The following is a 22,210-nucleotide window of genomic DNA, read 5'->3' on the forward strand; positions in this document are numbered from 1 at the left end:
CTCGGCATAATGCACTGACGAAAAAAGACGCCCCTGTATGGCAGGCCTTTGATTTTCATCACGGCATTATGCCGGTGCGCTTATCCGGCATAATGCCGTGACTAGCACTGTAGTTCCCTAGGCTTTCTTAATTTGTTTATCTTACTCCATTTTTTTTCCTTTCTCAGCAAAATTTCTCGACAGTGCCTCTCCCACTCTATCATTTGCTCTTATTTTGCACTTTCTCATCATTCTCTTCACCTTTCTTTTACTCTCCATATACTCTGCCCTTCTTATATCACTTCTGCTTTGTAAAAACCTCTCATAAGCTACCCTTTTCTCTTTTATCACACCCTTTACTTCATTCCACCAGTCACTCCTCTTTCCTCCTGCACCCACCCTCCTATAGCCACAAACTTCTGCCCCACATTCTAATACTGCATTTTTAAAACTATCCAATCCCTCTTCAACCCCCCTACTACTCCTACTTGCACTAGTCCACCTTTCTGTCAATAGTTGCTTATATCTCACCCTAACTTCCTCCTCTCTTAGTTTGTAAGCTTTCACCTCTCACTTACTTTCTCTTGCCATTTTCCGTCTGTCCCTTCTACTTCTTACTCTAACTGTAGCTACAACTAAATAATGATATATCAGTTATATAATGATATGTCAGTTGCCCCTCTATAAACATGTACATCCTGGAGCCTACCGATCAACCTTTTATCCACCAATACATAATCTAACAAACTACTTTCATTACATGCTATATCATACCCTGTATACTTATTCATCCTCTTTTTCATAAAATATGCATTACTTACAAACCTCTTTCTACACATAGTTCAACCCCATATTTACCTATTGCTCCTATTCTACCTATTCTGCACGTGTATTCTGTATGTGTATATATATATATATATATATATATATATATATATATATATATATATATATATAAGCACACACACACACACACACACACACACACACACATAAACACACACACACACACACACACACACACACACACACACACACACACACACACACACACACACACACACACACACACACACACACACGTAACTTTAAGCGATTATCTGGCGCTTGATGACAAATAAAACTAGCGTTGCGTGATTCTTTAAGTGCAATAAATGTTAAAATGAATGAGTAAATATGTGCACTTTTGTTCCTCTTCGAACCCAAAGAGGAGCAGCAGCGCCCCTATGGAAGAGGTGTGCCAGGAATAAAAGATGTCGCATGAGTTCCAACTGAGATGATAAGGTTCATGAGATCGCGAGGCCTGGGTCATGCAGGAGGGAAAGCTTTTTCTTATACTTCAGTTTCTTTCTCTCTCTCTCTCTCTCTCTCTCTCTCTCTCTCTCGCTCTCTCTCTTTATCTATCTATCTCTCTCTCTCTCTCTCTGTATCTATCTATCTCTATCTATCTATCTGTCTATCTATCTATCTATCTCTTTCCGGGATGCCAAGAAATTTGTGAATAAGTATCGAGTTTACATTAAGAATGATGTAGATGCAACGTGATGTTGATGAACCTCATTTAACATTCTTCATTCCTAGAATAACCAGTAACATCTGCCTAACACACCTGGATATTCCACCACTACAATTTTTTTGTTTACCCCTAATTTTACAGGCTACGATGTATTATCCTAGTGTCCAGCATGTTACCAGCAACTGTAGACTAACATCAAGGTACCTATTTATTGCTAGGTGAGCAAGACCAATAGGTATAGCGAGACTTGCCCATATATGTCCATCCACCCAAGATTGAACTTGTGTCCTTTGACTGTGAGCCGAGCACGGTACAACCGAGTACAGAAAAGTTGATATAAGCAGAAGAGACTTGAAGACGATGTAATCAGTCCATCATCCTTGAAGTTTTGAGGTGGTCAGTCCCTCAGTCTGGAGAAGAGTATTGTTCCATAGTCTGAAACGATATGGAGCTAAAGTGACAGGATGGAGCCTTATATACCGCCAGGTGGTGAGATGTAGGCCACCAGCAGAGCCAAGAATGAAGTCGTTGGAAGGTCAGGTCCCCCTCATATCCAGCCATTCTCACTAGTAGAAGTTGTCCAAGTTGATTTCAGGTCTGTACCAAGATACCCTTGTGTTGCAGTGTCTGACAGAGTGAACATTAAAATGGTATAAAATACCGACAGGTTGTTAGGTAAGACACATATGCAATAGTTAGGTATCTTTATTTCGAAACGTTTCGCCTACGCAGTAGGCTTCTTCAGTCGAGTGAAGAAGCCTACTGTGTAGGCGAAACGTTTCGAAATAAAGATACCTAACTGTTGCATATGTGTCATATCTAACAACCTATCGGTATTTTATACCATTTTAATGTTCACGGTACAACCGAGCTAGGAGCCACCAAATTCAATAGCATTCAAGTATATTAACACAAAATATCACATTTACGTTTAAAATGTCAACACCAGCAGGCTGAGAGGAGCTGACATGACCCTGAAGGAGTCACAAGTGGACGCCCTTGAAGCGCCTCTGAATGCTCCCTGACATCCCTGGATTAGATATTGGTCTCGATAGCTTGGTCGTGACCAGGGCTGGTCGTTAAGACATCTTGATGCTGAGATTGTCTGTACCAACACTTGTGCATCTGCTAATAGTGAACTCCCATCCGGTCTTTCATGCCTTTGCTTCTCTAGTTTATCTCTTATGTAAATAAAATTTGCCTCTTAAATTCTTCATTTAGCTGCTGAGAAGACACAAGGGTAGCATATCTTTATTGCTGCATGTTTAGTGACGCTAAGGATTGAAAACAGGTCAACAAAGCATTTGAACACGAGCCGGGTGGTGATGTCTGCCGCACCCTAACGCCTCGTGTGCAATCCCTTAGTGGGCCACCTCCCCTCCTGCGCATTGCCCCAGTGTCTGCAGATGGTGACCGTGTTTCTGCCCCACGTGGTGGCGGTGCTCCGCCAGGCCTCCCGGCGCTAACAACTTCCCTGGGATCAAAGGTGAGGAAGCCCGCTGCTCGGAGAGGATTGTCGGAACCCTTCATGCCTCTCCCCCCTCTCCCCCTTCGCCTGGAGGATTTATTCCTTGCTCTTCTTTATAGACCATTGTGTTTAGAGATTTTGAAGTCTTCGAACTCTTATTGTTCTTGGGCGAATCGTGAATTAGGGTGCGACTTCTTGACCCTTTCACAGGGGGTTTCTTCTGCTAAATGACTTCAAGGAGAATAGTATTCTCGATGGTTAGTTACAAATGTCGAACTTCCCACTGTGGTAAACACATATTGCCATAATCAAATTGAAATATCGCTCTCCTAGTGTTCAAAGTCTTCAGAACTACATGAACGCAAGACTGAGCACTGGAAAGGAACATGATTTTAGTTAGGGGTCTGAGTCTATGAGCTTGTGATACTAACGACTCATCGTCAGTGAATGTCTGAAGATCTCACTTTCAAGGATCAGAACAGTGCCACGATCGCACGTGCAAAGAAAATGATAGGATGGATAATGAGAACGTTCAAAACGAGAGATGCCAAGCCAATGATGATCCTTTTCAAATCACTTGTTCTCTCTAGGCTGGAATACTGCTGTACATTAACATCTCCATTCAAAGCAGGTGAAATCGCAGATCTATAGAGTGTACAGAGATCCTTTACTGCACGTATAAGTTCTGTCAAGCACCTTAACTACTGGGAACGCTTGAAAGCACTTGACTTGTACTCGTTGGAACGCAGGAGGGAGAGATATATCATAATCTACACTTGGAAAATCCTGGAAGGAATGGTCCCAAATCTGCACACAGAAATCACTCCCTACGAAAGTAAAAGACTGGGCAGGCGATGCAAAATGCCCCCAATTAAAAGTAGGGGCGCCATTGGTACACTAAAGGAAAACACCATAAGTGTTCAGGGCCCAAGACTGTTCAACAGCCTCCCATCAAGCGTTAGGGGAATTGCCAATAAACCCCTGGCTACCTTCAAGAGAGAGCTGGACAGATACCTAAAGTCAGTGCCGGATCAGCCGGGCTGTGGCTCGTACGTTGGACTGCGTACGACCAGCAGTAACAGCCTAGTTGATCAGGCCCTGATCCATCGGGAGGCCTGGTCATGGACCGGGCCGCGGGGGCGTTGATCCCCGTAATAACCTCCAGGTAACCTCCAGGTAGTCCAGTAGTAAGTATAGCGGGATAACTGATGAGTAATGAGTAACTCAGGATAAACATGGGGTAAATTGCTAACCGGATTGTCCCAGAAAAGGGCCGGGGCGTAACTAGATATGCATGCAGTGATGAAAACAAAAAAATTACCTGCACAGTCTCTTTCTCTCTCTCTCTCTCTCTCTCTCTCTCTCTCTAACTACCCCTCGCTTTTTCCACTTTCCTTCCTCCTTGCCCTCCTCTTCTATCTTCATAATATTTCCACGTATACAGATAACGTAAGTAGAAGCAACAGATAACTACATATTAATATAATATATTTATGTAGAAGCGGTAAACCTGGAGGTCACACCACGCCCTGGACTGAGGAGGTAATAAAGTCTGAACCAGGGAAGGCAAGAGAAGCTTATTCCTTGAATCAAGAGCCATCCATCAACATAAGTTAAATTACTAAAAGAAAAATTATAAAGAAAACTTAATTAAAAACATACAGCGATGAAAAACTGGAGATTAGTACCGATCTCATTACTGAAATGTCCTTAACAGTCACAGGCTTCAATATATATTATATACCGTGCGTGTGTGTGTGTGTGTGTGTGTGTGTGTGTGTGTGTGTGTGTGTGTGCGCGCATGCGTGCATACCAGTGTATGTATGCACGTGTAAGCATACGTGTGTGTGCATATGTTTTTTATGAGATTTTCTATACTTTCCTGATTTCTACCCAAATCAACCTAAGTCAGTTGTTGCTCTCTCATCCTTCTTCTCTCTCTCTTCTTGACGCATTCACTCTCTCAAAATGACGTTTTAGGTAATGGTTTTCAAAACGCTGCTCTTCCAAGATGCAAATTTCGTAATTTTCTTGACGTCTTCAACTACGGCTGGTTTTATCAAGGCTTGACCCCGCCCTGTACTCTTAGTGGCTTAAAAGTCGCATTCCACCGCCTGCGCCCCAGCGCAAGGAATCGCCCATGTTTTCGAGGGACTGATGGGTGAGTTTCCTCAAAGGTGTAGTGATGATGAGATACCTTCCGTGACCCCCTTGCCCTGGGATCATGGCCAGCTGGTTGTAGGTGGGGTTCTGGGCTAATGGCAGCTATGTCTTGACTAAGCCGTTGTCGTCCGTGTTACCTCTTCGACACATTTCTTGAGTTACTTCCGAGAGTATATCTTGACTCAAAATGGAGATTATATATATATATATATATATATATATATATATATATATATATATATATATATATATATATATATATATATATATATATATATATATATATATATCGCAAGGATTAATGCAAGAAATACTGAGAAATAGGGAGGAGGGGGCATGAGTGGGATGGAGGGAAGCTGATGTGTAGTGGTATAGGAATGGAGAGAGGAGATAGGTGAGGAGAGAGAGAGTGAGAGTATTAGGAATAGTAGTTTCTTGTTACTGTTTTCAGATCACGAATGTGCTTACTGAAGTGACGGGCGAGCCACTGTCTGCTTGCACCCAGTAAGGTCAGGTCCACTGTGCCGTCACGGCAGCTCGGCTCACCGTGCCGTCACGGTCATCAGCTCTCGACCACCATTAGCCATATTTTTCGCCATCGATGGAGACCAGATATCAGAGCCAGAGCCAGAATCTTTGTTCGAATATAACATGAGATCTTTATCCAGGACCAGCCGACCATGATCGCCGCATGACGCCTCCGACGCACTGCTCTGCTTAAGAGAAACCCACCACACTATGCAATTTTACGCGGAAATCTTTATAAGGGAGGAAGGGTGTTGCGAATCTCATATTGCAACCTGGTGGAAGATAATTTTTGTTGGGAGATTAGCCAAGATAAGCGGCGAGGCAGAAGTGAGAGGCATTAATGCCTGCCCTGCTTAATGGAGGTTTTAGCACGGGGGTGTAGGTGTGCCCAGAGGCGGGCTCTATTCCACGGTCTCGCTACGTCCACTTCCCTTCTTCTCCGTCGCCCACTTCGAACTCGTCCCCTTCACAACACAGCCCACAAAGACACGCGTGCTCACGCACACATAAACACACACATTCATACACAAAAAAAGACACACGCACACGCACGATCACTAGGGGACTAGCATCTATGCATCTGACCGTATCACACACACCTGAATGTGATGAGCAAACTTAAATTTTTACACGTGACTGATGAACTCACTGACTAGTGCTTGAATATATGACTACTGAATTTATTAAATGATATCGTATACTCAAAATGGGGGTAAGATTAATGGAAGAAAAATGGTACAATAGAAGAATTTTGAGCAGATATTAGCTAAGGAGCAAACTTCCTGAGGAATTATACATGAACCTGAAAGCTATCAACTGAGAAAGTGAAGAAAAATAGACCCAAAGATTGGAAGAGGAAATAGGACAATTGATAAAGGTAGCTAGAATGAAAGGGATGGTCGGGATGAACTTTGCAGAAAGTGGAGAAGGGAATAACAATTTATAATATTTTGGAAGTTGGAGGCAACTCAAGATGGTTGAAACTCAAGGATTAGGACAAATAAATTAAATGAATTGCTTATAATACAGTATAAGCGGTGGATGCATAACAGGTAACGAATTTTGCGTGTATTGGGTAGTACTCTAGAGAGCTGTGCAATTTGAGCAAGCTAGTCCTTAGTACACAGTTATCATAGTGCAAGATCTCGTGTTTCGTTTTGTTTAAATACTGATGTATGATTATGGTTATACAATGGTGTATGATAATACTTATTTTGTTAGAAAGCAATTTTATGACATGTGTATATCTTTAATTTTTGTGAATAATATCTATATGAGGTATCTTTCCCTCTGACCACTATCATCCTCTGATTCCCGCCTCCCATGATTTGCCTTCTTTCTTGGCCCGCCTGGTTCCTTGTCCCTCTTTTATCGTTTTGTGAGTGCATGGGGTGACCAGTCACTAATGGTACTTGATGTAGATAATGTAATGGAAACTCCTGCCGAGGGTGGCTAATGACCTTTTCTTTCTCTTCCCTGCAGTTACTTCAGCAGTCCAAACAACGGGTTCCTACGTCACCCCCTGGGGGGCCTGCCAGGCCTCAAGCACGGGTCGGCGCCCTTTCTCGGTGTCCCTACTCCACCCACCACATCTTCAGTCAAGGATAATGATAAAAAAATTGACACAGTACCAGTTTCCACAGCTGCGGGGATCTCTCAATTGCCGCACCCAGGAGCGCCTCCTATGTTCCCAGGGGCCGCTGGAATACCTGGCTTCCCTGGGTTTCCTTTGGTGGACATGTCCTCTTCTCAAGTCCTTCTCAATATGGTGCGTAACGCCTCTGTGACGCAACAATCACAGCTGGAGAATTACCTTCGGGGAGCCATGAAGCGACCAGCTGACGCCCCAACGTCTCCCCTCGATCTCTCCGCAACCATGACCACAAAGAGACCCCGCACAGAACCTTCCAAGTCCTTCGACGTTAAGACCTTATTTGGTCTTCAACACGAAGAGGAGAAGAAGTTAGAAACCAAGTCGCACACTACTCGATCTCCCACGCCCCCTAAGCCTCGGCCCACTCCATCACCTGGGACACACAAGCCTCCCACACCTTGCTCAGACAAGAACTGCCCAACACTTGAGACTATTGGCCACTGGACAGTCGATGATGTCTGCTCATTCGTGGGAAGCATAGAACTTTGCGCCGAATATGTCGAGGTAAGTCTACCTTTTCTCCATAACCTGTTCACAACTGCTTGTACCATATACATGAAACAACCAAATCTGAAAAAAAAGGCACAGTCCCACCAGGCGATCACTACTCCCAGCCTTAAAGTCAGTCTCAGAATTCTCAGTATTAACCGAATTACGTAAAAGTCAAGGCGAAAAGTGCAGGCTGTCTTCGGGGGCAACATCAAGCAGTAGATGGCATTTGTCATATAGTAAATTCCTTAATATAATATAGTCATGACGAATGTATGCTTTCCATGGTTACATCAAGAGTTATGAAAGACACTTTTGATAAATTTCTACTCTCTAATATTTGACCCACTTGTGTCGGCTTCCCCCTCCTCTCTCTCTCTCTCTCTCTCTCTCTCTCTCTCTCTCTCTCTCCCTCTCTCTCTCTCCCTCTATCTCTCTAGATCCTGCCGCATCACCCAATTATCGACACACCCCTGAGATTAATACCTCAGCAGCCTTAGGCCTTGGATGACGTATGGTCAAAACCTGCCTGGGTTGTGGAGCCTCACCGCACGTGTGGTACAAAGCGTAATGACTCTCCTAACCTCTGGAGGCCCACTCACCACTAAAGGTGTATGTTGATGGCTCGGGAGGATAAGTAATGGTTTACGCTGCTGGATATCCTGAAAATCCCTAGAGGTATTTCCATACCATTTGGCTGTCGATGCTGCAAGGTTCCAGTTCAGTTTTTTTTCTAGATGATTCAGTGCTTTTGTTTCATTATCGACGGTACACTGCGGCTTTTTTTTTTTTGTATAATTTTTTATAATGAATATATTTTATGACGAGCGACACCAGCAACTCGAACCTCCGTTTGCTAACCGCAATAGAAACTGCTCTTGCAGTTAGGCTTACCCTGTGAAATCTATTTTTTTTTACGTATATAATGCTCTTGGTTATTGAGTGCTGGAGGCTCAATACTCTGTCAGATAATCGTGAGAAAGAGACATGTCACGAAGTATCTCTTTAACCAAAGAACAGAGTATGAGGGGGGTGAAGGGACTATGGTAGTGGTGAGTGGTGAGATTATGGTATAAATAGTGAAGGGGGTCTGAGGTATGAGGAGAGAGAAGACTGGTGCGAGGAGTTGTGGTACTGTAGTATGGAGAATGAGGGGGACTGTTGTATAAAAAAATTATGTTACTGTGGTATGAGAAGTGAGAAGACTGGTATGAGGAGTGAGGGGACTGTGGTATGAGTGGAGGACTGTGGTGTGAGAAGTGAGGGTACTATGGTGTGAGGAGGGAGGGGATTGTGGTATGATGGGTAGGGGATTGTAGTATGAGTGAGGGGACTGTTTCAGGAAGAGTGAGTTGTGAATGGGGTTACCATGAGCATCTATCTGTATGATCATTCTCACTATCTACCATTACTTAAGTTGTCATGACCATCGTACTGAGCACTGTCACCTTCCACTATCAGAATCATGGGGGAAGGAGCTACCTTTAGGCAATCACAATCACCTCCCACCATAAGTGTCAGAGGCTACCATGTACAACCACCTGGTGACTCTCACCTACTACCATCAGCATGAGAGGCTGCCATGGGCATCCACCTGGTCACTATCGCCTCCCACCATCAGCGTCAGAGGGGCTACCATGGCGGCTCAGTGGCTCCGTGGAGTCCTCCTCCTCCCATTGTCCAGCAGACAGCTTTAGCGTTACTTACTTTATCTGCCATAATTTCATGTTATCAGCGAGGGTAGTATAATCTGGTGGCCCGGGAGCGACCTGCGGGGGGCGGAGGGACGAACGATGGTCACGATGTTATTTCTCAGATAAAGAAAATTGTCGGCCAGCAACGGGACGTTAACTAGAGGTGCGAGGGTGAGGGGTCGTCCTCCACACGACCCACCAGGAGGTGAGAAGGGTCGTCCTCCACACGACCCACCAGGGGTAAGGGATTATCCTCCATACCTACGCCAACTCCCCATGTCAACACTGGTATGTTTACATACCAATGTTGACACCTTCCACTGGACCCAATATATCTGTAAGTGAACGGAAGATCTGCTGCAGTCGTGGGTATCCACGGATGATTCCTTCCAAACTGGCGGCAGGCCAGATTATGGTCCCTCTTTTCCACTTTATTCTCACTATCCTCTCTCTCTCACTCTCTCTCTCTCTCTTTCTGTTACTCTCCTACATTCCGAGTATCTCTCACCTCTGATGATACTTCGAAGACCAGAAGAGAAAGCGTCCTTCTGACCATCATACTCTGGTGATCAAGATTCCATAACTTAAGAGTTTAAAATAATGTTGTGTATTATCAAACATTTGAAATAGATTTTATTTTAATTTATTTTAATCGGGGGGGGGGAGAGGGACGATAATCACATAGGGGTTATAGAGCACATGAGGAATGGGAAGCATTCCGATTTGATCCAAGAATGGGTAGAATAAATCTAGTTTCTTGGATCAAGAGCTCTTTACTAGCATTAAGACCCTGCTCCTTGAGAAAATATGAATCAAAGCAAAAAGTATTATCAGAAGTTTTCAATTAAAACTTTAAACAGCTTCAGGGGAATCAGTACCCTTAAAATGTGACGAGATTCGCCGATGGGACTCTAAAGATTCACCCACCTTTCCCCAGTATAATATACTAATTGGCTTCTCCTGCTCCACGGAGTCGTGCTCTGCAGGCTTTTATAGGAGCAGCTTCCCCGGTGGCCCACCCAGGCTTTTCCCCCATCTCCCTGATCTCTTTCACTCTCTTGGGGGTTTTGTTTTCTTATGTGCGATAGGCCGTATAAATTGGGTAACATTGGCAAGGCGTGCTAGTCCATTTGAAAGTATATTCACTCCACTGGTTGAGGGTGATGGTAGACACCGCTAGGGAGGGTCATTAAGGTGTTTTAAGGTTGATCTCACCCTGGTCGTGAGTTGCTCTTATGTTGGCCATGTATTAATTTTGGTAAGTTTATAACTGGTATATAATACTGGTCGAGTCGTGACAGTGGGCTCGGTACTGTTTGTTAGTCCCTGGCCCGGAAAACTGTATTTTTCTTGAAAAAAGTGGGGGGGGGGGGGTATTTTCGTTGAGTTACTTTATATAAAATGAATAAACTGCTCTATCCATCAGTTTTAGCTAATTAATAGTTAGCTCAGTGTACAAACACCCATGAATTTGTTTTTACCTTAAACTTAAAACGTGACCACATTTACGATTTTTTCTTATCTTTTCACCAGGGGAATTAGTTCATTTCTCAAACCTGGTCTTAAAAAAATATTTAAAACAAACATGTATTTGCCTCGAGGCAATATCATATAGTTTATACATTTATAGCATTTTGTCCAATTTGTGAAGGCTCCGGTTTCTTGTAGTTGATTTTAGTCATTATTTCATTAACGTTTCTTTGGAATTTTTCGAATCTTGTTCCTCGGCCATATGCATTTCCCATGCATTTTATATTTATTTTTTTATGAGAGTAAACCTAATTGTTATTGTTGTCAGTGTTCTAAATGATTTTGCATAATTGTAAAACGAAGCCCATGATATTTATTAGGCAGTGCGTTTTAAATTTTTACAAGAAATTATTTTGGAGCTACATTACCTACCCTTCTGTGGCACTAATGATTTAGTAAAGCTACACTCAGTTCACTACACAACCTGTCAGCTACCTCTCGTATCCTTTTTACTTACTTCCCAACCCATATTACTCACCCCTACCACTCACTTTTACATCCCAATTTCTCCCACAACCACTAACACACTACCAACTCACTGTAACATCCCATCATACTCACTACAGTTTATTTCCATATCTTTACCATATTCCTACAGCTACTGCCACATAATTCCAGCACACTTCCACACCTCTGCAGCTCACTCCTGCAGGAGGCCACCTCTTCCATACTTCATTATTATTGAATCCAACACAACTAAAGTTCACTCCCACACCTTTTCCAAACTCTTTATTTACATATTGTCACCCTTAACTCCCTTCTTCACCTTCACTCCAACATCCTTCAAGCTCTCGTATAGTTTACTCCCATATCTCCAACCCTCTCCAACGATCTTTCAACAGAATCTCACACTTATCTCGTTTCTATTTAATTCTAAAATGCTTAAAGATCATAAAAATCATTCCAACACTTCTCCGTTATATAAGTGTACATCTTAAGTGCAATTTATTCTCAGTATCCAGTGAAGTCCTTAATATAAGCATTTTCAATTAGGCATAAGGACACCTGTGGGTAATCACAGGATAACCTTCTCATATTAATTAGAAAATAACCGATAAAAATCAGAAACCTCTATTATCATGCGCTGACACGTGGCCTCTGCAGTTGAAGAGGCCATGTGACATGACGTATAATGTTGTTGGTTCCTGGTCTTTGTTTTTAATGGTTCTTATATCATATCTAATTTACTTTTGTGACCAGAAAAATTAATATAGCGCTTTCACTGGTGTATCATAAACATATCTCCAGTATTGAGTTTAGGACTCGAGTGAAAACAATAGGAGTCAGAGAAACAAAAGCTCTGTTATTAAGTTATGTGGTTAAGATAGCCATCGAAAGAGGCGGGGGCGAGGGTCATTCTCTGAGAAGCTTCGAAAGCCCAGCCCAAACCTGAGTAGCCAGTGATTTGTCGACCTCAAGAAACTACTCAAGCGTTTATCCCAAGTCTAATCGCCAGCTTGCCAGATTGATTTCAAAGCATTTGCATTGTTCATGAACATGTAGGATCAGATTGCCCTGCTAATGTTCAGTCGTTAAGTATTGGGTCTTTGTTCCGAGCACAGTGATTTGCATCGATTAAGAACTCGTTGCTTCGAGTTATCGATAGAGTTCTTCATTTGAAGTGCTGAAAGTCAGATCCCGTGTTATCGCTTAAGATGTGTGAGTATAAACAGTAAGTTGGATTAGATTTATATCGTTATGAGTTAATGGGCTAATGAAAGGCATTCCCCCTCTTGAAAGAAAAAATATTTAACAGACCTTAGAAAACGTTTATAATTACAAGTATCTGATCCAGATTTGACAAAACGTTATACTAGTGAAGAGTTTTTGATTAATGAAATTTGAGATAATTTTTTCTTACTCGAGTGGAGCCTATATCCCTTCCCAGAGGGCATTCTATGACCTCTACGGGTTTAGGGCATCCCATGAATATAATAATAATAATAGGCTAATTATAATAAATAAAAAACAAATGAAGGGAAGGAGATCCAAGTGGCTATGAATACCACACCAGGAGGGCACCTTTCTCCCGGCGTGACGGTCGTAGTGGAGACGAGTTTTGTCAGCTGGTGCTCACCACCACTGTTGCCAGTATAGATACTCATCCTGCATGGCAAGTTTTCTGCTGGGCTCAGCGTCACCTTCACCCACTCTCAAGGCCAACCAGGAACTCTGTACCTTGTTGGATATGACGAATATTGGTCGCAGAGTTCTGTATAATCTGGTAGGTGTTAAAGTAGAGACATCCTGTCTTATTAAGGCTTACAATTTATTCAAGCACTTAAGGTTATGTCCTTGATGTCCCTATCCTAACCTCTTTCTTCGTACCCATCCATCTATTTCTCCCACGTCTCTCTTCTACTGCTGCTTCCTCCTCTCCCATCATTCAACTTATCGGCAGGATCCTCAACTACACAGACGCCTTGCTTAATACACCTTAATCCCAACCACCTCTCACTCCCTTCCACTCTGTCACGCCCCTCCACTCACCGCTCCCTTTATCACGTCTCTCCACTCCTTTTTTCAGGCCCCTCTACTACTACCCCATCCATCTCTCCAATCCCTCGACTCCCAAGCCCTTCCCTCCCTTATGCCCCTCCACTCCTTTCCTACCCTTCGTGGCCACCCTGGGCACTTCTGCGGCAGTGTTGGTGGCTTTAAGTGGCTTGTTCATGACCTATCGTCGACCCCTGCTCGACCTCTCGTCCCCAGGCGAGACCCGTGTAGGTGCTCCCCCGTGAGCGTGGGTGCAGGGAGGCGACCATTATTTATGCTCATTACGTACCCGCCATGAATGATGCTTTGTGTTTTGAGCACAAGAAAGAGTGAGAGAGATAATGTTTCTCCTTTCTCCAAAAGCTGGCGGAAGGAATTTTATCTTCTGTAATCGGCATTTCATTTTTGAGTTGCCGCTTAAAAAGAAATAAAAAACGCCTCCCTGTAAAAATGAATATTTCCAATTTTTTATAATAAAAGAGCTGACAGTTATCCTTAGTGACACGTAACCAGGGACAATATTTTAAATGTACAGGAGGTTAAAAAAAAAAAATAATTTAGATACAGCTTTAGAGTGAATTTCTTAAACATTTACTGTCGAGACCACCGCCATTCACATGTCAGAGAAACGCAGACACAACAATACAAGAGAGAAAAAGGTGTAAAACAATGACCCTGGCTTAGGAGGCCGGAGCGACCGTCGACGCAGCCACCTGAGTCAACACACCAGGATGATGTGAGTAGCCCTGCCAGTGATGAATCAACACCGGGATGGTGTGAGTAGCCCTGCCAGTGATAAATCAACACCGGGATGGTGTGAGTAGCCCTGCCAGTGATGGATCAACACCGGGATGGTGTGAGTAGCCCTGCCAGTGATAAATCAACGCCGGGATGGTGTGAGTAGCCCTGCCAGTGATGGATCAACACCAGGATGATGTGAGTAGCCCTGCCAGTGATGGATCAACACCGGGATGGTGTGAGTAGCCCTGCCATTGATAAATCAACACCGGGATGGTGTGAGTAGCCCTGCCAGTGATGGATCAACACCAGGATGATGTGAGTAGCCCTGCCAGTGATGGATCAACACCGGGATGGTGTGAGTAGCCTTGCCAGTGATAAATCAACACAGGGATGGTGTGAGCAGCCCTGCTAGCGATGGATCAACCCTAGAATGGTATGAGTATCTCTGCCAGTGATGGCTCAACACTAGAATGGTGTGAGTAGCTTTGCTAGTGATAGATCAACACCGGGTTGGTGTGAGTAACCCTATAGGTGATGGATCAACATTTGAAAGGAACGAGTAACCCTGCCAGTGATAGATCAACACCAAGAAGGTGCAAATAGCCCAGCCAGTGATAGAGGAATCCCTCACCAGGATGTTGTGGATAATAACAGGAGTGAGTGGGGACTCGACCATGATTCCGTTTATTAATAAATACATCATACATTAATATCTTCACTTGATGGATTCTCTGTGGCTCAGATACCTTGTTTACCAAGGTATGCTGATAGCTACTACCTAGGGAGAACTCTGGGCCCTTAAAGGACGTGTTTGTACTTGTTTCTGATTATTTTCAACTATCTTAAATGCATGCATATGGGCGAGGTTTGTTGGAAAGGGGAATGTGTTTTAATGAATAAGTGAGATCCGATAGTGTTTCTGGCTATACACTAATTATACTTGCTACCAGCCGTCCGTTTGTTCAGATAAATACTTCCATTTATTTTCCGTCAATCTGCACAGTCGAACTTTTCCTTCAAGCCGTCGTGGAGTGCGGATGTTTCACTCTGTTCCTGCCTAGAGCATCAGTGACAAATTTCCTGTTTTTTTTCCCGTGATGCTTGTCTTCATCATACACAGCCTGCTGAGCAATTGGTCGATGTACCATACATCAGCTCTTATAAGCTTGATGTTGTTGACTCTGGTAGGTTTGTGTGTGTGGGGGGGGGAAGCTTTTGGCTCTGCTGGAGTTCGGCAAGGACCCACCAGACCTGCTTTGTAGCATACTGATCCCGTTCCTTTCTTGTTTCCTCTACATTACCCGACTAGAGGTGGACCATATTTTCACGAGACTTATCGGAGCAGAGCTCATAAGACATAAACCGTCGTAGTCCATATAAACGAAAAAATCTCAACAGTCAACACGACAATTGACGCCCAGTGCTCTAACTACTATACGATACTGGCCAACTAATATACATCTTGCTAAATATATGATTCTTATTAAGCAAGATCTCTTCAAGGCAGGAGAAATTGCAGACCTGAAAAAAAAATGTACTGAAAATCTTCACATCTCGTATAAACTCAATCAAGCACCTAAATTACTGAGTTTAGGAGAGAAAGATACATGATAATCTAAAACTTGAAGATTCTGAGGACTCTGGTCCGAAACTTGTACATCGAAGTTACGCTTTATGAAAACAAGAGGCTTGGTAGATGGTGCAAGATACCTCCGGTGAAAAGCAGGAGTGCAATGAATATACTCTAGTCCTGTGTGCATGAAACTCCAGTACGTTCTGAAAGTGTTCAAGTGTTGGGTAAAAGATAACCAGTGATGGTAATTAAACAAACTTCCGCAGTCCTTCAACACCTTCACCTCCCCCACTAACCTTCGCCACCACACTCGCTTAACTCCCCCTTCATCCAATGTCAACATCAAGGTCTCTCACCAAACCCAACCAACTGTCATTACTCACAACAACCCTCACCTTTCCCCACTAACTACCATCACCATCACAGTCCCTTATTTTCCCAGCTTTTCACCATCATCACCACAGTCCCTCACCTTCCCCACCACTGTCCCCTTACTCTTCCTCATCCAGTCATCATCACAACCAGTCACTCACCTTCACTAAAAACCACCAGATTCCATCACCTCGCCCCACCAACCACCACAGTCACTCACCTCCCCTTACCACAGACAATCCCCTTCCTCCCCCACCGTCCACCACTCACTATACAACCCCCTGCCAACCAGCTCCACGACAGCCACGAGGCACCTGACCTCACCACTGACCCCCAGCTGTATCCTGGGGTCGAGAAATCTCCCACAATCCTTGCGACCCCAGAAGCACCTACCAGCAGGAGGCCGCAGCCGTGGTTGGTGGCAGGCTCAACAGCAGGAGTGATGGGGTCAAACTTCTTGGAGGCTTGACGTGACCAGCGAGGCTCCTCTTCTCTCACAGGTCACACGGACTGACGTGACTATCAAGGCTCCTATCCCGCCTGCCTGAGTCACGAGCTAATTTTTAACAAATCGGTCCCACGACTCACAGTAAGGGCGCCTTTACGTCATCGACCTCGTCAATGTCGGAAAGAATAAGATCAATTTTACTCTACTCATATTAAAGAGTGTAATAAGATTAATATCATTATCTTCACGAGAAAGCGCTGGGAATAGGAGGTAATTTTTATTGCCCGAAATGCCCTGCATAATAGTGGCTTTCCTTTATTCCTAACAATATTTTTTACATGTAAACTACATTATCTGTATACTGCATAAAATAATTAAATAATTTGAATTTTATCTAAGGGAAGGTAGGGAAACCCCAACTTTTTGTATCAAGAGCTTTTCGCCAGCGTCTAGGTACCTCCTGACTTGAAGATCGCGTAATCTGAGATACAGTCATTACCAGCAGTCATTATCTGCTTTTAAATAGTCAGCACTTTCAGGTATTCGACAATAAAATTTCTCTAAATCGGTTTTCCTTAAGCTCGAGAGAAACTTAAGATTTATTTTCATTATAAAATTTATGCACAAATAATAAGCACAATATTCTATTTTTAAACAATTATCGAAGTGCTTGATTACATCAAAACTATTCTTTTGGCTATCTTAGAATCAGATGAACCTTTCATAGAACAGACAACAATATTTCTACCCTGACCTCTACACGGCCTCTCATCTCCACACTGCAATCTTACTAGACTTACTTTCTTTAATATTTTATTACATACAAGTGTTTTTCGCGTGGCTGGTGCTGCGTTGCATGTGTGGAGTCTGTCACAATTTGGACAGGTCCAGATTTAGTAAGGATATGGGAATACATTTGTTTACGAGTGGAACAAACTGCCAAGTGGCATCATTTTGGGTAGTTTTCACAATAGGTTCGAGAAATGTATGAGTATAGGGTTGGCTGAGAAAGGGAACAACCTCTCTGGGACCAGTAGGCTTGCTGCAGTGCTCCTCTGTTATTATTCTTATGTCTTTGGTGAAATGTGAAAGTGACACGGGGTGGCAGTGTCAGGAGGGACCAAGTGGGGCACTAGGTCTTGATATCGTCTGAAAACAGTGCTTTTTAAACTCACATTGAGAAATGATGACTTGTGGGTGAAAATTTTTCCATGTCTCCCAGACTTAAAGGGAAATCCATCACTCTTTATCTAGACTATGTCGGAGTCTTTTTCGAGTAATTTTTTTTTACCTTTATCATTTTCAGAATTCTTCATAAGAATATTTATTTTATTTTAAAATAGACTCAAGATTATCTGTAGCTGATTTTATGGTGTTTATGTTTTGATGTGTGTGTATGTATATAGCAGGAATCGATTTTTTTTCATGTTCTTTTTAATTTTCAAAGTAAAGGTTGACCCAATACTGAATATCGATGAATTGAAGCCGGGATGAAGTAACATGAATATTCCATAAAAAATTGACGAGAAATAATAGGTCCGTAGTGACTGGAAACATTCTGTAACATTATTGAATTCTGTTGTATTAAACACAAGTCTAAATTTTGCCTTGGCATATTTAAGTTAGATGATTACAGGTTGAGAATATTATACACATACACAATACATCGAAGATAATAGAATATATTTTGCTACAAAGTTTGCTCTTAAACCTTTCATAATTACAGCATCTCATTTTGGGAACATTGCAGGCGTCCTACTGGCAATTACTGAGGACATCTTATTTATGCTCCAAATTGCTCATTCCTGTTTCATTCCATATCTTTCAAGACAGTATAAAAACTTCCCATTCTCTGCATTTTACGTATTTTTCCTCTCTCTTTTATTTCTGTTAGTTATTTTCTGTTACTTGTTTCTGTGGTTTATTCACTGTGGAGATATCTGTAAGAAAATCCACATTTATATCCCACCGAGGAAGGGTGGGATATCAGGTGCCGAATAGGTAAAACCTGCGATTTTGGCTTATATAGCAGTGCTCTTCTTGCGTTGCTATTTAAGCCAAAAATCATAAGTTTTACCTATTCGGCACGACATACACACACAGTATATATATATATATATATATATATATATATATATATATATATATATATATATATATATATATATATATATATATATATATATTTCAACAAGTCGGTCGTCTCCCACCGAGGCAGGGATATATATATATATATATATATATATATATATATATATATATATATATATATATATATATATATATATATGAACAGAACATGAAACATTATTTCAGTCCCTACTTTACACACGTAAAGCCCAAACTAGCAACCAGCACCAAAACGAAATAGCATCATACATACTGCGGAAATTGATCCCCTGCCTTCTTCACTGTCGATTTTATATGTTTCGAACCCCCTGGGCCTGCCGCTACTAGTCACTCTACATGCAAACTGACTCAGGTTAGCTATTATTCAGCCCAGGAGGAGACAAGCATGGAACACTACTACTAAACCTCTTAGCTGTATAAAGGCTCTTGAGGAACTTGAGGACACGTATGTTAATTTAGGAATAGACATAAAGAGTACTTTATCTCAATGAATATTTTAGTTTCAGGCATGATTTTAAAGTCCTTCATTAACTTGTACCTGATTTACATATGGTAAGATTCAACCGGGAAGTGAGTAGTATTTGCAATGGAGTTCGTTTAAGCTGTTATCAATGGCCGCAATGGATACACATCCATTTATGTCAGGGAAAACCTGTCTTGACGTCCGTCATCGCTGAAATCCCCACAATTATAGCGTTGTTAAGACACCTCCACTAACCCATAATTCTCTCTTCTCCCGCAGGCGTTCCGTGAGCAACGTATCGATGGGTCAGCGCTGCCGCTGCTGACGGAGGAGCACCTCACCTCCAGCATCAATATGAAGCTGGGTCCTGCCCTCAAACTCCGCTCTGTCTTAGCCCGCCGCCTAGGTGCCTGTAACGTGTGCCTGCACTGTGACCACTGCCACGCGCAGACACAGGACCGGCGACCTAGCTCTGCTTCGTCAGGGCAATAAGACCGGACCTCGAGTTTGCTAGGATAGGTTCACAGTCACAGTGAATCTTTCGCGCACACTCACATGTCCTCCGTGTACCAAAAGTGAATGTAATGTAAATTCCGGTGGTGTTTTTATCAGTTTGGGGAGGAAAGAACTCTCACTATCCTGCACGACTGGAAGTGACAATGCTATAATAACCTCAGGGACTTCAAAACCCATGCCCAAAGGATCCTCCCCAGGGTACTCCTACGAAGTGCTGCGAGTCTCAACTGACTGTGAGTGTTCTGGGCGTTCAGACAGAAACTCTCTGGATCACTCCCTCTCCAATGACTGCATCTGCAGCACAGTGCGCCTCGGTACTGTTTTCCGGACGGGAGGTACTTTATATTGAAAGTTCATTTCGCGGAATATTATATACGTGTGGCTGCCTACAAAACAGGACAAACAGGACAGTAACGAGGTAGCCACGACCTCGTATTTAAATTTCAAGTGAAATAACTTTTCATCCAGCATTAAGAGGCAGTGTCCTAGAGACCAGATCGTAGTTATGTGCAGTCCATACAAGGACCTCCGCAGGTGCTCTTATTACCCGTACATGTTTACTGACAGACGGACAAACTGTAGTTGCTGTTGCTTAGTCGACCAGTGAGACGAGTCGTAGGTGTCCCGCAGTGTAACAAGAGGCATGCGCTTAATGGGACCAGGTTCTGAAACGTTGCTCAAATGTACCGTGATAAGTTCAACTAATATACATGAGGAGAAACTTGTTGGCAAGTGTTCACTGAAATCTGGTTGGCTGGAATTAGAATGAGGCTCATATTTATGAATTACTGTTGTTGTAATTTATAAATACTTCTATATACTTTTCTTTTCAAGTAACGTTTCAGAATTTGGCGCTGCTTAGTGCTTCCTGGCCCTTAATTTTTTTGGGGGGGCCATCAAAAGACAAAACCCGCTCAAGATTTTCAAGTCATAGTTTTTGGAAACTGTTCTTTTTTTGTTTTGTTTAATCTCAGACTGACCCTTTATGTTTTTGTTGTACAACCGTTGACACAAAATGTACATTAAAAGGAATACCTCAACAGGTTAGTTGTTTTTGTTGTTAACATGCAATGCAACTCATATTTTTTTAGACTGCAAAACGCTAAAGCTAACAATAAATGACAAGTGCTGTAGAGTATAGCTTCGAGCCTTTGGTAGCTTTGCAAGGGAGAAGCAGATGGTTGAACTTAGGTGTTGCTCTTAATTACATGTCAACCTCTCCTCCCCCTTACAAATCAGACCCGTCTTAACCCAAAGATTATACGTAAGTTGAACTTTTAGTCATTTTGAGGGTAGGGGCATAGAGATGATCAAGTATTTATTTGTGTATGATTTTGTGCAGCCTAAAAATATGTAATTAAAGGGTTGTCTGTACATAGATTTATTGTTACAATTTGTTAATAAAATTCTTCTTTTAAACCCATTAGAAAATTGATAGTTGAGTCACGCGTTTCTCGCTGAGTTTGCCAGCATTTTTTTTTTCATGTCCTTTTGATAAGGGTAGTCATTCGACTTCGAGCTGTCACTAACCAGGCCATTCACAGGACGACAGTTGAGTTGCTTTTCTAAATCACCCATTGGCATCAATATGCCGTTATTTGTTACCAAAAAAAAAATTGGTTCATAGTCGCCCACAAGTGACCTGAATCTGAGGCTCCTTCTGGAAATTGAATATAAAGTCAGCTTTGGCTCTCGTCCGGTGTTGTGTCTTGCTTCATGAATCCTCCATCACTTTTCATTACCCATCGTTCTCATTCACTACATTCTAAGGTCGCTGTCATCTTCATTGTGTGTATAGGCTTCTTTGACACATCTCTGTAAATAAGGAGAAAGCCGCGATTTTAAATTGTGTAATAAATGGCGTTTTATATTCTATTTTAATACAAGAGAACCCGGTGTTTTGTCGTGGTACAGTGGAGAAACCTTGTGGCTCTTTAGACAGGCGGTTCTAAATGCTAAAAGGCAAGATATACAAATTAAATTTTTGTACTAGAGCCCAGGCTGGCCACGGGTTCCACGCCCACCGACCCGACGAGGCTATGAGGGGTCGCAGGCAGGGTCGGGTATAAGCAATAAATATATTTAATAAATATAAAGTTTTCGATATCTCGAAAACTACAAAGGTAAAAAATCTATTTTGTTTTCTATAATATTAATACCTACTGGGATGGCTTGTACTACACCACATACCGTAATGTAAATAATATAACACCAAAATAAAGACTGGAAAGATGTATTTAGCTATTTATTTGAGCCCATTTATTTATATTATGCTCTGAAGTAAAGCTGATTTTGTTTTTAATGAACTGTCTTGATACGGCGTACGTAAGTGCGTGTGTATGTGTGTGTGTGTGTGTGTGTGTGTGTGTGTGTGTGTGTGTGTGTGTGTGTGTGTGAGAGCCTGTGTGAGCGTGTGTGAGCGTGCATGTGTGTGTGTGTGTGTGTGTGTG

At 42.5% G+C, this 22,210-nt stretch overlaps 1 protein-coding gene across 3 annotated transcripts in view; it reads left to right on the top strand.

Annotated features, from left to right (window-relative positions):
• Positions 1 to 21,996, top strand: part of LOC128686646 (polyhomeotic-like protein 1) — an 89,876-nt gene extending 67,880 nt beyond the window's left edge. For all 3 annotated transcript variants that reach the window (XM_053773646.2, XM_053773647.2, XM_053773648.2), the window contains 2 exons: positions 7,137 to 7,812; positions 19,524 to 21,996. In XM_053773646.2, the coding sequence (XP_053629621.1) occupies positions 7,137 to 7,812; positions 19,524 to 19,736 (889 nt within the window). In that variant the 3' untranslated portion in view covers positions 19,737 to 21,996. The remainder of the gene's footprint in view (positions 1 to 7,136; positions 7,813 to 19,523) is intronic.
• Positions 21,997 to 22,210: the final 214 nt, after the last annotated feature.

Source organism: Cherax quadricarinatus, chromosome 12 (assembly GCF_038502225.1).
Source record: "Cherax quadricarinatus isolate ZL_2023a chromosome 12, ASM3850222v1, whole genome shotgun sequence".
Classification (NCBI taxonomy): Eukaryota; Metazoa; Arthropoda; class Malacostraca; order Decapoda; family Parastacidae; genus Cherax; species Cherax quadricarinatus.